General features: G+C 30.3%; 1 protein-coding gene across 1 annotated transcript; it reads left to right on the top strand.

Moving 5' to 3' along the window:
- Positions 1 to 1,049: 1,049 nt before the first annotated feature.
- Positions 1,050 to 14,567, top strand: LOC134834357 (uncharacterized). Its single transcript, XM_063848992.1, has 7 exons — positions 1,050 to 1,779; positions 10,693 to 11,372; positions 11,437 to 11,698; positions 11,991 to 12,157; positions 12,213 to 12,398; positions 12,586 to 12,689; positions 12,749 to 14,567. Exons 2-7 carry the CDS (start codon positions 11,010 to 11,012, stop codon positions 14,133 to 14,135), a joined length of 2,469 nt encoding a protein of 822 aa, XP_063705062.1. The 5' UTR covers positions 1,050 to 1,779; positions 10,693 to 11,009; the 3' UTR covers positions 14,136 to 14,567.
- Positions 14,568 to 17,408: the final 2,841 nt, after the last annotated feature.

Here is a 17,408-nt window from a genome sequence, read left to right as displayed (position 1 = left end):
TTTAATTTAATTTTAATTTTTGTTTTTAATTTTAAATTTGAGGTTATATTTTTGGTGAGTTCGGATTTGAATTTATTTTATGAGTGAATCAATTGAATATTTTCTCTTAAAAAAAATATTTGTGGACTTAAGTCATATTAGGTAATTTGAAATTTTTTTGTTTTAAATTTTCAAAAAAGTGATATTTTTTCCAAAATTTGGTAAAAAATTTAAAAAAAAATTTTTTTACTTTTGACTAATTTTAACTTTTTCTTAAACTTAAGCTTCAGTCAAAAGTTAATTAAGTCAAAATATTCTTTTAACTTAAATTTTAATATAAGTCTTGTAAGCTTAAGTTTAATACATAAGTTTTTGCAGCCTTTATTAATTAATTTTGTCAAATACAAATATTTACGTCAAACACAAAATTTTCAACACAAAATTGAAAAAAAAAATCAAAATGAAATTTCTTCAAATAAAGTTTGTTTTTGTATGATTTTAATGTATAGCTAGGTGTATATTTTTTTTTAAAATTCAGAAAAATTTCCAAAAATTGTTTTTTTTTACATTTTTACAATTTTTGGGCAAAATGGTATCATTTTTTCATAGCCAAGATATTTAAAAAAAATAAAATAAAAGTTTTTCAAGAAAAAAAAGTATTTTTAGAATTCTCAAGAAAAGTTCATAACCGAGAAATTAAAAAAATCTAAACTTTTCAAAAAAATTTTTTTTTAGAATTCTCAAGAAAAGTTCAGAATATCACAAAAATAATATTTTTTACGATTTTCTCGAGTTTTTTGAAGTAATATCCCGTTATAATATTTTAAAATTCTTAAAAATTGTTAAATAATACCTGATCGTTCCCCTTCGTACAGCTCGTACACATACCTCCATAGAAGAGTTACTGTTAACTTGAGCGATCGAGACACAAAACAAAATTCACACTCAGTTGAGTTTGATCTTTCGCATCGTCAAGACTCATACAAAATTTTTTATCGGAATAACATGTCGCTCTTCCCTTCGGTTTTAACAACAACATATTACGCACATATAAAACATATGTAACATTTTTCATTCATCGTGCGACGACGTCTCTCATTCAGTCTCGAGTTTATAAATTTTTAATTATTTATCAAGTGTGTATTTGTGTCGCATTTTATATCTATCGATGTGTCGTAAAAAAAACAACTTTATGTGCATGTATCGAAAAGATTCAAGTCATTTTATAATAATTAATGGTATAACAACTACTACTAGTTTTTCGTATCGAATTGAGAGTCACGATGAAATAAATGCATGATTCAAATAAAAAGTGATTCAGATTTTCTTCAAACAAGAAAAATAAACAAATAAACTATTATTTGATAAGATACAAGTTTTTTTTTATTGAAAAGTGACTCATTTATCATAAAAAATAAAAATAAGTGAAAAGTGAAGTGCCCTTACCAAAAAAGTGCCTTGAAAACAACTAAATGGGATAAAAAAATATCTCAAAAAATTACAAAAAAGAGATTTTACGCTTTACAACTTTTTTTATGCAATCAAACAACAAAAACAACAACAAAAATGTATTCAACACGTCTTCTGTAACGGAATTCCCATCCGTACCTTTTTTTTTTAACTTTATTTGAATTTCAACAAAAAGTCTCATCTCATCGATTCTATTAACGTTGAACTACTTTTTTTCGTGAATAAAAAAATAATTCAGCGTCATCATCAAAAAAAAAAGTAATTCGGACAAAATTGTTTATGTTTTTATGTTTCTATTGCATCATCAGCAGTATTGTCGAGATACGGAAGGTAAATAGTTTTTTCAATTGATAATAGACGATTCAACAATTTTTTTGGGTCTTATTGTGAGTGTCAAAGTAGGGAATTAGAACAAAAAATCAGGGTATGAAGTAGATGTAATTGAAAAAAAAATTTTTTTTTGTTCAAATATTTGATTGAAAAGTAATTTTTAGGGCTCAAAGCTGTTTTAAAATTCGATAGGTCCCCTAATTTTTTTTTTTTTTTTTGAAAATACAAGATTTTGCTTAAATTTAAAGTTTTGGATAAATTTAGTTTAATTTTTGACATTTTTGAATGAAAAAACGCGTCTTTTATTCTGAAAAAATGTAAAAAATTGACTTAAAAATTATCAAGAACTAAAGAAAAACTTAAAATTTTGATTAAATGTCAATTTTTGAACATTATTGAGATTTTTGGTATGAAATAACGCGTCTTAAGTTTCAATAATGTTCAAAAAATTGACATTTTATGAAAAATTTTAAGCTTTGCTTCAATTTTTGATAATTTTATTGACAATTTTTTACATTTTTGAGACACAAAACGCGTTATTTGATTCTAAAATGTCAAAAATTAAACTAAATTTGTTCAAAATTTTCAATTTTGTTTCTTTAAAAAAAAATTTAGGGGACTTAACGAATCTTAAAATAGCTTAAAGCCCTAAAAATCACTTTTTAATCAAATATTTGAACAATTTTTCAAAATTGACATTTTTTCAAGTTTTAATCTATATCGAGTTAAGATTTTTCTCAATAATACCTTAAGATCATAAACAACTCCAGACCGAAAGACAAACATTTATCAGGTGTTACCAAAAAATTATCTCAAACATCGTTATGTTTATCTAAAACATTAACCGGAATTCCTTAACGATCGAAAAAATGTGAGAAATTCCTCATTTCTAAACCAACATCAAACAATAATCCTTAATTATCTAGTTCCTCCATTATTTTAACATTTTATCTCTTAAATCACATGAAATCAACAATAAAATTGATATCATGAGGTTTAGGAAGCAAAAACATTGTCGCGTCTCGATTCGACATCATGAGAACGGAAGCATATTTCTACCAATTAAAGTGAGTTGAGCATTGTTCAACCGATTTGAATGTCATGTTTAATATCATTGTCACAAAAAAAAAATGTCATCAACTCTTGTTTTGTCACGAACTGATCTTTTGGGTCGGTCAATCGTCTCAAACCAAAGATTTTATCAGATCTGATCCGGATCTTAAGAAAACTGCTCTTGATCATGAAATTTTTAATGGCATAACCACACATTCAGCTTTTTATGGAGATGTTCAGTATAAAAGTCATCAAATTAATTATTTAATTACTGAGTAATAAAAACTCTTTCATACAGCTTTTAGTCCGATCTATTTCTAAATATTTTGAGATACGAGTCTGTTGATGTTTAAATATAAATTTCAACTTTTTTTCTTCGTTTATTCTGTCTGGCTTTGTGAAGTACGTGCACTTCCTTTTTTGCATTTCATTAATTATATTGGTGTGTGTGTTTTCGAGCACGACGACAGAAGAAGAACGATAATAATAGCAATTTATTTTGCCCATATCTGTACAGAAGTTGATTCATTCACTTGAACACTTTACTTTCGTCGTTGTCCAAAGTTTAATACTATTGAAATTTAAATTCAAAAACTTTATTATTATAAAATAAGAGTCCACATTACACTTGCTTTTGAAATTTCATACGAGTCGTGTTAAATTTACTCTCTTTTCAGTCTGTTTTACTTTCTTTCAAACACGTCGTCGGTCTTTCATGCAATTGCGGTAGAATAACGAGAAACGGGAAGAAGTATCATGTTATTTCTTCTCTTTTTTTGTTGTTTGTGGTTATGCTCCATCGTTGTTTATGTCTGTTGCGACATGCTTTTTTTTTGTTCTGTTCTCAAGAATCATTGATGCAACGACAATAGATTCATCGAGTGCAAAAAAAAAGAATAAATATGTCTCCTATGGTGCAACTGATAAACTCTTATCGTTCATTCCATTCTTTTCTTCTACTGAAAATGTTTTCGAGATAAGATAGTATAACAAATCATCTATCAGTTTGATTATTCATAATGAATGAATGAATAGGTAACCAGTCCTTTTACAATCAATTAAAGCCATACATAAACAAATGTACATGAGCTGAATCACCAACCAGATTTAAAAAACTGGCTAATCAGCATTTATTGAGGAACAGGTCTCTCTGGTTCTTTTTTTCTATCTTGGAGACGTGTATCGGCATATTAAATAGTAATTTTTTTTCTAGTTTGGTTATAGTAAACAGTCGTTCGTTTATTTTTCTTTTCTGTTTCTATTTGGAAGAAAAGATAAACGAAAAAAAAACTGTCAAACTTGATGGATGGGAAAAGTTTGAATGAAGACGTAAGCGCTTTTTTTTTTTAAATTTATGAACTTGTAAGATTTATTTTTATTTTTTTAGAAGAAGAATCAATATGGAAATTTTAAGATTTGATAAATTTGTTTAAAAATTCACAAATTTCAATATTAATTCTTCTTCTAAAAAATTAAAAGTAAAACTAAAGTTACAAGTTCATAAATTAAAAAAAAAACTTTAAGTCAGTTGATGTTTCTTATCTTTGCTTTGAATTCCTACTTGTTTGTTTCATCATTGTACAAATGAGCGAAATGATTAAATGTTCTTGATATTCTGTTGACGGACTCATTGGAAGTAAACTGGCAACTATGTAATGGGACATATAAAAATCGACGTCGTCTTAAGTTGTGCGATATTTCGTGATTTTGCGTGATCTTACAAGCCAGTTGTTGGTAGTCGATTCTTTTTCTCATCAAGTCAAAAGCGAACATGGAGTCGATGATTGTTCTCTTTCTCTTAAGTGTATCCATATTTCGAAGCTTTAACCATATTATGATGTTTTCATATGATGATCCAATCTTGAGGTTCAATGGTCAACCAGAAGAGAGTCTCCAATTAACTGATGCAGCTAAAAATTGGTTGAAGGGATTGAATTTATGATTCTTCTTGAGTTTGTGACAAAAGCTGTTGTTTCATCAGCCAAGATTTCTTAGAGCAAACAGCAGAAATTGTTTCTGTACTGATTAAATTTGAACGATTTTTTACAGACAGACACTTTCATTCCTCTCATTTCAAGTTTTTTCAATGAAACGCCCTTCCAAAACCTGTTACTGCTCTTTCTTTTTCTTTTCAAACTAGAACGAAAACGTGTAAACATAATGTTATGATGACGATAATATGCTTTTATTCTATTCAGTGAATTGAATTTTTGAAATCCATTTGGTTTCTAACAGTAATACAATGGAGATAATAGTATTTATACAAACTAATATATGTCTTTTTTTTTGTATTCTTTTCACATGAAAAGTACATCGCACAGATTAGTGCAGTTCAAACAAGTTCACATACGTAAAAAGGCGTTTAATGCAAAAATCCTTAAAATTTGTTCAAATCACGTAAATAAACATTAAAAATCATCACATCTGGTTTTCTCTTGAATGAATTCCTTGGACAAATAACATAAAAAAAGGAACTCGCAACACGTTTCTACATGTTCTTATGAATGAAATTAAAAATATACTTACTTGGAATCTTGTCTTTGTGCGAGTCTACTACGTGATAAATGAAGGTTTTCAGTATCTACAGAGAATAACAATTGACTTCAGTGAGGAACATCAATAATTAGAATGGATGATTCAATCGTCAGACTTTTTTTTTGTGCTATAAATTTATCAAAGTCATGATTTCTGTCTTAATTATTTATTTTTACCCATTTATTTATTAAATAATATATATGAGTAAGGAAATATGATCCGATATAAAAATCCCGTCAATTAAAGTTCTAAAAATATCCAGAACAATAGACACACAAAAAAAACCATAATGATGTAATAAAATCTTGGATTTAATGTTCAGAGGTTAGAGAAAGATCACACAGAAGAAGAACTTCTTCTCTTTCTTCATTTCATATGAAAGCAATTTGTTCTAGACAAGTGATTTCAATATATTTTATATTCTTTCAACAATCCGAAGCCATTTTTTACGTACACATCGTGGTTTCTATATAGAACTTTTTTTTCTTTCTCTATGTTTCTGTCTCTGTTTTGCTTTGATTTCTATTAGGAGGTAGGTAGATAAGTGTGGGATCTTCAAAAAAAAAAAAAAACTTGAAAAAAAAGGTAAATCATAGCTACAAAGACAAAAGACGATCAACCTGTTCCTACAATAAACTTCACAGATTTATTAGGGTAAAAAGTGATGTTTTCTATTCATTATCTGTCTTCATTATGTCGTTGAAAATCGACGCCCATTGATATGGGTTTTGTTTTTTTGATTATCGAAAGCGATTTCGGGCTTTTGATACATCTTCCGACAAATACACAGTGAGTTGATAGCCGATTTTTTACGATTATGACAAATGCAAAATGGGTGTGATTTTAAAAGCTGAAAACAAAGACAATAACTTTTTTTGTTATTGTTATTACTATTGTAAAACGATGATTATCAGTTAATTATGTTTGTTGGACCTTGGCAGACGAGTAAAAATTTTAAATGAGCTGAACGGAAATAATGCAGCGTTTTTGAAGTCAATCTGAGCTTAGAATTCATTTTATGAAAAACGTTCTTTGAATACAATTAAAATGCATTCCTTTTGTTAAAAACTCTGACTAGTTAGAGTCAAAGCGATTATTTACCTTTTGTCAGTTTTTTAATAGCTTTGAATTATTAGTGTTCGTTACAAAAGTTTTTATGAAATAGCTGGGTCGTTAAGTTTTTATCAAGTTGGTGTGGCTATCGTGAAAGTTCAATTTTAAAGTTTTTTAATGATTTTTTTTATCGTTGGATCTTTAGAATGTTGGAGGTCTGAACTCTACATTTTCGATCCTTAGTTCGAAGTATAAAGTTTACTTCAAAAATCTCATTTTTAAAGTTTCAGCTTTCTCATTAGGAATATTCAATTGTTAACTCATTCGTAATATATCTCAAACAGTGATTTAGAAAGAAGCAAATTGTCCTTACAAGTTGATAATGATCAATTTGGATTCCATAGGTTATCAAAAACTATGTTAAGAAAACATTTTGAAGTACAGTAACAATCACAAATGTCATCTGAATCTGAAACGGTGTCTCATACAATACCGCTAAACAACAATTTTACCGATAATTAACTGCATTCGTGATTATTGTCACAATTACATTTATTTCTCGGTAAATGTTGTTTGAACAGATGCTCGTTGATAAACAATATAATGATGAGAAATCTAATTAAATTGCAGTAGCAAAATGAAACGTTATAAAAATTTTCTCTATTCAACAATCAAGTCAACCAGGTTGGTTCATCTAATCACTTGACTCGCTACTGTATTTATTTATCGTTGATAACTGATCAGTTCAACAAAGTTTTTTCTCTCTCTTCGCATGTTTTCACTTATTATGGATGCATGTTCAGAGATCAGTTAACTGTTGTCTGTTTGTTATGGTTAATAATACATTAATAAGCAGATAACTTTACTCTTGCACGAGGAAGCGTTTGAACAAAGAAATTAAAAAAATGAGAGAAGAAAGTGCAGTTGCACTTTTTGTAGTTGCTCATTAACTTTTTTCACTTTTTTCTTTCAAAATGAGAAGAGGTTGAGTTAAAAAAAATTTCTGTTTCCGCCTAAATATTTCATTAAAAGTAATTAATGTTGATAACCTCCGCGTGCCACCCATTGCACTTTGAACGCATCTCCTCCAACTCCAATTAAAATATCAAATTTACTTGTAAATGTTTCAAAACATGCGGCTAAGATCACTCAACACCGTGTCGTCGTGAAGCAGGAACTCTTAACAAAAACAACAATTTTAATGAATTATAAGGTAAAAGTTACGTACCACCCAATTTCTCAAAGTATTTAGTCGAGAGACATAACTCTGTCAGTGGATACCTAACTATTTTAATGTCTTTAAAACAAATATAAAAAGAGAAAAAAAAACAAAATAACAAGTAACAATCATCTTCATTAGCATGTGCGTTATGCAACTTGATTGATAAGTGACAAGCGTTTCCCTTGATTCCGCGCGAGATTCAAAAATGAATGAACTGCTTGTTTTATCGTCGTCGTGTAATAAATAACAACAATAATAATAACAATTTAAAACAAGAGTGATCAAATGTGAGATAAGACATAAAGTGCAAAATTACGTCAAAAGAGTGTGATGGCATTTCAGATGCTTAGAAGAAATTGAAAACAACAAAGTTTCGCAAGACTGCATTTCATTGTGATTTATACATTCAGTGCAGTTCATAAATTCAGACACAAAAATGCGTGTGTTGAAATTTCTAAAGAAATCTTTTCTTTCGATTTTCTTCTCGTGTCGTGCCTTGCATTATTATTCAAATATTCGATTGAATATAATTATAGAAAAACACAAAAAAAAACAAGAGAGAAGAAGATACAAACTAACATATGTTTGTCTAAATAAAATATGTATACAAAAAATGAGTTCGTGAATTTTTTGGAAAGGAAAAATGTAAAACGAACGTGAGCGCATTTAGTTCAAAAGTTTTCAAGAGACACTTGAGATCAAAAGTAAAAGTTAAAAATTTGTTATGAACCAAAAGTCAAAATTATTACAAGTGAAATAATTCAAATCTATTAAATTCGGAGTGACTTGGAACAAATGGATCAATTTACTAACTTTTGTCAATTAATTTATTACATATCTATATCAGATTAATTTAGATATCACTTCGAACCACAAATTGAATGCAGATCAATGGACTACTATGTTCTTCTACTCTAAATTATACATTTTATTTCTCTTTCCTTACAAAACACTCCAAAGTTCTTCTTCGGCTATTAAGCACTGCAGCACTACAAATGACAAAAATCTATGTCGAAAAAGAAAAGGTTACAAAAAACGCAACAAATGGAAGAGTATTAGTCTTTAAGACCTTCGATCAAGAATAACAAAAGAAGTGTAAAATGCGAAAAAACGAACTTGTGAACTGAAAATGAAAATATTTAACTGAATAATTTTCAGAGTTTGAACCTCCAAACTCTGATTTTTTTATTTCGTCAAATATCGACCCAATATGATCAGAAATCATCTTTAGAATGAATATTTATTCAATTTTAGGCTTAAAAGTGATCAAAAAATGACTTGCAAAAAAAATCAGTTTGAACCTCCAAACTCTGAATCAATATCGACCCTCAGAAATCAACTAGAATGAATATTTATTTTTTAGGCTTTTCGTGATTTTTTTGTTTCGTCAAATATCGACCCAATATGATCAGAAATCATATTTAGAATGAATATTTATTCAATTTTAGGCTTAAAAGTGATCAAAAAATGACTTGCAAAAAAAATCAGAGTTTGAACCTCCAAACTCTGATTTTTTTATTTCGTCAAATATCGACCCAATATGATCAAAAATCATCTTTAGAATGAATATTTATTCAATTTTAGGCTTAAAAGTGATCAAAAAATGACTTGCAAAAAAAATCAGAGTTTGAACCTCCAAACTCTGATTTTTTTATTTCGTCAAATATCGACCCAATATGATCAGAAATCATCTTTAGAATGAATATTTATTCAATTTTAGGCTTAAAAGTGATCAAAAAATGACTTGCAAAAAAAATCAGAGTTTGAACCTCCAAACTCTGATTTTTTTATTTCGTCAAATATCGACCCAATATGAACAAAAATCAACTTTAGAATGAATATTTATTCAAACTTATTCAAATAATTAGTAACGGATAGACCACTCTAAACCTAAAAAGAGCAATTTTGTAAAAAAAAACCGATAAAGCCACTTATTGAAAAAGAAATCATTAGTAGTATTGTTTTCGGTTTTCTGACATTCTACTTTTGTTTCTTCTGAAGAAAAATGCACTCTGTCAAAAATCCGAAAAAAATTTCCGAAAGTCTGTTTGTCACAAAACACTCCTTCTCTCAATGAACGTCTCGCGACTTCTTCTTACGTGATCCAAGATCATTTATGTCATGAGAACATTCTTGTTATTTTGATTCTGATTCAACATGAATTTCTATTATTATAATAACAATGTTGCCTCTCTATCATTCGTTCTGTAGTAGGCACTTATTAACAGGAAAGTCGCTTCTCACATGAAATTCTAAAGTGGATTTCAATTTAAATTTAATTTAATTGAGATGTGAATGTGAAGCACATTATATTATTATTTGTACAATCGTGAACAGAATCGAAAGTGTTTTGAGAGAGGGAGAAAATTCTTTCGGTAACTCAAAGGTGTTTCATTATTTGATCATCGTAAGAATTCGTTGAGAGGGAAAATCTGTCAGTCAGAAAAATTGATTTATTTGTTTAAAAAATGATGTTACACAAACATTTTTCCACTCTCACGCAGGCTATGAATGTGTCGTCGCGCGTTCGTTTGGAAAATCTCAGTAATTTTGAATGTTTATTTTAAAATCTTGACCTTCCCTCGTCATAAACAGAATTCTAGCGTGATGTTATTATTGTGTAATTTTGAATGAAAATGGGTAATGTAAACGGATTATGATTAATATTTTGTTTAAAGTGGGTTTTAGAGTTTATTTTTCTGTGTCAATTGTCAGTCTGGAGATACATTTTAATGAAAATTTTCAAATTTTCTATTAAATTTTCCGAAATTCAACTTTTAGATCTAAAATATTCAAATTTAAAGATCAAAAAGAATTATTTCGATCGTAAAAACTCTTCCTCTCGTAAAAAGTACTGAAATTCCCCCGAGAAACTCTGAGTCATGACAAAATTTTTAATGATCTCCGTCAATTACGGAACATATTAAAACAAAAATAGAACTAGGACACAAAGAATAGGGGCGACACTCACACACCGTACCATCATAACTTTTCAAACATTTTCAAAAAAACCAAACATCTGATCTCTTTATTAATTTTTCTCGTTACAGAAGTAATAATAACAAGACTTCCATCAACGTAAACACATTTTAATGGCGAGAACTTTGTAAATCCATCATTAAAATTCTTCAATAAACAATTTTTACGGGAAAAATTGGAAAATTGCTCATTTCAGCGATCGATTTCACGCGTCTGGGTCTGAGATGAAAGCATCGAAACGCAAAAAACTGTTATTATTATTGATATAATAAAACAATCAACTTCGCAGCAGCATAAAAAAAATTAATAATAACACTCGAAAGTGGAAAAAACATAAAAAAAATCATCAAACAAACAAGCGAACGAAGAAAAAAAAATTTTTTTTAAGATGGTAGTAATAAATAAATTGTGTCCGGTACTCATCGTAGTTGTTGTTGTTGTTGTAATTTCTTACGCCACAAACGCTGTTAATGGTCAACAGAGTTTTTTACATAATAACGATCAGTTTCCGGTCGATGGAGTTGTAAATCGCTTCAAGCGAACGACAACATTCGACGGGGATGCCATCGAGGTCAATGTCGATGCGCGACGTCAAGCAAAGGCAGCGATTGTTAATCAAAGTGCCGTGCCCGAGGATCGTACCGCCCGCATTCGACGCAGCAAGCAGGATCTGTGTCAACACTTATGCACATGTGATACCGAAGGAACGGAAAAATTTGTGACTGTTAGTTGTAGTTTTTTAATGGATAAGGTAAAATTTTCGATTTTTTTCAATTTTTTTACTTAAAATTGATAAAAAATTTTTTTTTTTTTAGGAATATATTTTAGGATCGAATTTTTTCATACAAAATAACACACGTCGCCTTCGCATCACGTTATCGGATAAGACAACGCTGCGACTGGATGACGGATTTTTCCAGCAGAACAACGTCGCGAGTGTGCAAATAACGGGTCTCGTGGGAAACGGAGGCCAAATAGAGATTACCAAATATGCATTTGCTCAAAATATCGGAATTTATCCGGAAATTACGATTAATCGATGTGCCAAATTGATTCTGAAGGAGTTCGCTTTCAGAGGTAAGTTCGAAAAAATTATTTTTCAATGAATTTCGCAACAACTTCATACCAAGATGTGATTTTTTAAGCAATAATTGGCTTAAAAGCGTTAATTTTTGGTCTGAAACAACACTTGAAAAATTTTTTAAACCCAATTAAAAAATATTAAAAGTGCTAATTAGAACATAAACACTCACTTGACCGCATGACAAGCCAATTTATCAATAAAAATATTGTTTTATTGCTCTTGCGTTTGAAAAAAACGATCAACTTTGAATAGACAATCAATTAATATCAATTTTTCCGTATGCAGGAATGACTGACGAGCGAGTTCGTGAACTTAAAGTCAACGTAACGAACTGCCGGGAGGTTTTTGTGACCAAAGATGCCTTTAGCAACACACGATTCGCCCTCCATTTAGACAATATCGAGCATTTGGGACTTTTTGAAGGAGCTTTTGCTGGATCGATCGATGGAAAAGTGAGTAAAATCCTCATTTTTCAACGAATTTTTGCTAATTTTTTGATTTTTTTAGGTCGACATCTCCAACGTTCACATGGAAGAGATCACCAGCATCGGTGCTTCGTTGAAAATGTTTCAGCTGAAAAACAGTTCCGTGAAGAAAATCACAAATGGGGCCTTTAGTGTGGTTAGTATCGATTCGTTGGTGTTTGAAAATAGTAAAATAGATAGAATTGAGAAGGGATCGGTGGCAGAAAAGGTAAGTGCTTTGTGTCGAAATGTAACATCACTTGTGCTAATCACTGTTTGTTGTGTCTGTGTTGCTTAAAATGCACTAAAATCCAATTAATTGCACGAACAGTTGATTACTACCATTCGAATTTTGTGTTTTTGTGCTTTGGCAAAATTTTTTTTTCCGAATTTTATCTAAAAAAATTTTTTTTTAGCTTTTTTGTAAATACATGGCGATTATTGGATGCGAAATTGACACTATTGAGTCGAATGCCATCGATGGAAGCGGAATTATGGATTTTGAGTTGAACGAAAATAAGTAAATTTTTCATTTTAAGCCATTTTTCGACAAAAAATCAATTTTTTTTTCATTTTTAGGATCAATGTCATCGAAAAACAAGCCTTTGTAGGTACAGCTCTCAGCACATCAGTCCATGATAACACTATAAAATCCGTCGGATATCATTGGTTATCGATGCGCGATTGGACAAACATCACTATTCACAATAACACGTTCGGCGAATGGTCTGTGATCAACATTGGCAAGACCTCCAATCCAGAAACTTGCGTTTTTAGTCGGAATTTTATCACAAAACTCGCTCCCGGGAGTCTCAATTTCAATCATACGTCGTGTAAATATCGGGAATTGTCCTTTTTCACACTTTGCAATTGCAATACGGAGTGGTTGGATAAATTAAGTCCCGTGAAATTGATTGGAGAGAGCTTTTGTCGCGTTGATGATGCGTTAAAGCATTGTTTTAACTCCACGACGTTCAATGTTCAACGTTATTTGGACCAAGTATGTGATACAAAGGCAAAACAGCTGGATTGTATGAAAAATATGAACTTGAAAAAGGTCGAGGGGAAGTTCATTTCGCCCGAGGAGATACGAGAAACGACAAAAATGTACATTTTAATTGGGATTATTGGAGTTTTGTTCCTTATTGCGGTCATTTTTACGCTTGTGGTGTACTTTGCATGCAAAAAATGCTGCAGCGGCAAGGAAGAAACCGAAGATTATCTTCTCACGGGACGTTCCAAGCGCGCGAAGACCTTTTCTGACGAGGATCGGAAAATAATTATCAATACCTTGGACACGATGAAGCTCACGGAATCTCATGCGCTGTACAGTCGCGTTTATAATCACACTCAGAAGCTCATGGATGGCGGCTTGGATGAGACAGAGAAGGTTTTGTGCATCGGCGAGATCGTTCATGCGCTCAACGAGAAGCAAAATCACACCTCAGACTATATCGCCTTCACAGATATCCTTTCGCGACAACTCCGCCCGATGGAAAGTGCTCCGCCCGAGTCAGAACTCGACGATATCACGTTGGAAGAGACAAATGACGTCAACATTCAGCGCCAATCGCATCACAATAACGAACATATTTATGCGGAGCCTCAACTTTTGTGTGGCGCGCAGAAACCTTTGCTCAATAACGATTACTCGTTGCCCATGGATAAGGATAACGAGGCACTTCCATTGTATTCCGAGCCAATTCGGAAGATAAAATCACCGCCAGAGCCTTTGCCGCGCATGGCAACCCCATATGCCATTGGAAATGCGACAAATATCGTCCAATTAACCCCCACGGATGCCATGATAATCGAGAGTCCCACAGCTGGCGGCACCAATATCACGCACAAGTCCCAACAAAACCTGCCAGATATTTTGTATCAAAGTGTAAATAATAACAATAAAAAATTTAGTACTACTACGCGACGTAATGAATCGACGGAAGTCACTCCGCCGCGTGTTTAGAAAATATTTTTTCAAATTTATTAATAAATAAATATTATTCCATTGTGATATGATTACCAAATTAAGTATTCCTTTTAAATTGCGCAAGTGCGTTAAACTTTATAGTAAATAAAAAAATTAATGTTCGGTTTATAAACAAAAGAAAACGGAAGATGTGAAGTCATGAATATTTTTATTTGTTATAGTCTGAAATTTTATTTCACAAAAGAAAAAAATTGTCTTCCGAGTAGATTTATTTTTTTGTAAAAAGTTGTATAAATATTGTTTTTATTAGGATAGGTAATGGTTGTTTTAATAAGAATCATGCAAATTTTGTTAGTAGAATGATTAAAATTGTAATTTTATGTACGAATTGTCCACATATTACGCAATAAAAATATGTAAATTTTAATTATTTCATTTTTTTGTTTGGAAATCGGAGCGAATAGTGAAGAAAGGTAAGGCTGATACAATTATCAAAAGTGTTTTCGGTTTTTTTCCAACTGATTTTTTGAGAAATTTTTAGTATCGAGCATCTAAATGAATTTTTAATTTTTTTTTAATAATTTTTATTCATAAAATTCATGAATTCAATTTTCATGAAAGATTGAAAAAATCTAAAATAAAATTATTAAAAATTAAATTTTGGTAAAAATCTGATAATAAATGTATGCAATGAATTTTACACGCCATATTTGGATTTTTTAATTTTTTCTCGAAATTTTGCTATTTCTTACTTATATTTACGAAAATTTTCTTTGAATGTCAATTTGATGGTTCTCAAGCTTGAAAATTGAAAGATATGAAAAAACGTAAAAAATTAGGGAATTTATAAAAAAAAATCTACATATCAAAATAAATTAAGACGCAATACCTACTATAAAATTTTTCCTTAATTTAAACTTAACAGAAACTAATTTATCATTTTTAATCATTTAAATCAAGAACAAAAAAACTGTGTCAAAAACTGTGTCAAAGCAATTTTTGTCAAATCTTGCAAGGGGACTCTAATTTATCATTTTTAATCATTTTTTAAGGGGGCTCTAATTTATCATTTTTAATCATTTTTAACTCAAAACTGCTAAAAAATTGAAACTGAAAAAAAAATTTTCCTTTGACATAGTTTTGTTTTGAAAACTAAATCAAGAGCAAAAAAACTGTGTCAAAAACTGTGTCAAAGCAATTTTTGTCAAATCTTGCTCCAAATGGATAAAAATTTGTCAGATAGCTCTAATTTATCATTTTTAATCATTTTTTAACTCAAAACTGCTAAAAAATTGAAACTGAAAAAAAATTTTTCCTTTGACATAGTTTTGTTTTGAAAACTAAATCAAGAACAAAAAAACTGTGTCAAAAACTGTGTCAAAGCAATTTTTGTCAAATCTTGCTCCAAATGGATAAAAATTTATCAGAGGGGCTCTAATTTATCATTTTTAATCATTTTTTAACTCAAAACTGCTAAAAAATTGAAACTGAAAAAAAAAATTTTTCTTTGACATAGTTTTGTTTTAAAAACTAAATCAAGAACAAAAAAACTGTGTCAAAGCAATTTTTGTCAAATCTTGCTCCAAATGGATAAAATTTATCAGAGGGCTCTAATTTATCATTTTTAATCATTTTGCAACTCAAAACTGCTAAAAAATTGAAACTGAAAAAAATGAATTAGCAAGTATCAATTTTCAAATTTTTACGGTTCTCAATCGGTTTTAAATATATTTTAGCAAATTCTTATCAATTTTTTAAACAAAATATCTCTAAATTCTTATTGTTACTTTAAAAATAAATTCAAAAGTAAAAAATTTTGCGATAAAAATATCTTTTTGACCTTTTTTGTCATAAACATTAAATAATTAAAACCCGATTAGATTAAAACCTATCATAAATTACTTCAATAAACTCATCTCCTCATAAATTAATAGAAATTTTTTTTATCTCTTCGTTTCTTTGTAATATATCGCTGTTGATGGTATCTCCCATATTTTTTTAAATGTCTACGAATCATCAGGTAATTAACATTCGAGTGTTAATGGAGATTTCCAACATAACTGACACACTCTGTGAATCGGTTAGAAATCGGTTATTTCATAAAAACTCAATTTTTCTAAACTTTTCATTAAAAAATCATCTCTAAAGCTCTAAATTTCTTCCAATGGAAGTAAAATTGCTTATGGTATGGATTTCCCTTATCAAGTTACAACTAAAAATGCAATGAAAACTTTTTCTTTTTCTCTTCCATTTACAGTAATTATTAGCACTTGGTAAATATTTTCAATTTTTAACACACAAACCGCGCTTCCAGTCATCAAGTAAATAAAAAAGAGTCGTCATTCAGTTTTCTGAATGATTTTACCTACTATTATATTTATTATAGGTAGAGAGAGATTATCATGTGTTGTTGTACATTTAAAAAATTATTATTATTATTATTGTTAAATAGACTATTTTGTGTCGTCGTCGTCGTCGTTGGGTACCGTCATAATATCAACTAGTCATGCACGTCGTCGTCGTTATAGTTACAGTATCAGGGTCAGTACGACGTTGAATTTCCTCTTGATTAGACGTGTTTTCACGATTTCTCAATTTTTTTCTGCGTTTCATGGAAAAAAAGAGAAGTTCATGTCGCGACACTGCGACTGTTGATGAGTAACGATTTTCCGACGACAACAAAAAATAAAAAAAAATCGATCTATTTTTAGAATTTGTGTTTCGCGAGGCAGAGAGATACTTTGTGTGACAATTTGTGTCTTAGTCGTTCATTTTACAAGTAAACAAAAACATCGGTGATGTTCTCTCGGTGATCAACTAAAAAAAAATTTGCACAAAAAAATGTCTCACGATGAAATTCCAACGACTTTCCTGCAGATTCGGCAACAAATTGAGAATCGCGTGCGACGATTGCTGACGGATGACGTGACAGACAGCGAGCAACTCACGTGTTTCGCGGAAATTATCAAGGCAGTTGCACTCTGTGAGGATTTCAACGAAGGTCACATTGCATTTTTGGACATGTTATGGACCCGATCGCGCGAATTAATCCAAAATCGACGACAAACGCTGCGACACTTGGACCTCAATTCGCAACTAATCCATCAAAATCTCGAAACGGAGCTCATGTACAAGGAAATGCGGGCGGAATTACTGCAAATCATCAAGTTGCGCGTGCAAACGAACGACAACCTACGTGAAAAAGTGCGGCAGCAACATTTGTGTCATGTCAACGATCGATAGTACGTAACGCGTGTATGTGATATATTTGTACTTAAAGAACAAAACAAAAGAATAAAATTAAAAATA

The sequence above is a fragment of the Culicoides brevitarsis genome, chromosome 3 (genome assembly GCF_036172545.1).
Source record: "Culicoides brevitarsis isolate CSIRO-B50_1 chromosome 3, AGI_CSIRO_Cbre_v1, whole genome shotgun sequence".
NCBI classification, from domain to species: domain Eukaryota; kingdom Metazoa; phylum Arthropoda; class Insecta; order Diptera; family Ceratopogonidae; genus Culicoides; species Culicoides brevitarsis.
This window is presented reverse-complemented; position numbering and strand designations above follow the sequence as displayed.

Coding starts and splice junctions, on each gene's coding strand:
- LOC134834357 (XM_063848992.1), top strand. CDS start 11,010: ATGGTAGTAATAAATAAATTGTGTCCGGTACTCATCGTAGTTGTTGTT. Junction 11,373..11,436: donor GTAGTTTTTTAATGGATAAG/GTAAAATTTTCG, acceptor TTTTTTTTTTAG/GAATATATTTTAGGATCGAA. Junction 12,158..12,212: donor CTGGATCGATCGATGGAAAA/GTGAGTAAAATC, acceptor TGATTTTTTTAG/GTCGACATCTCCAACGTTCA.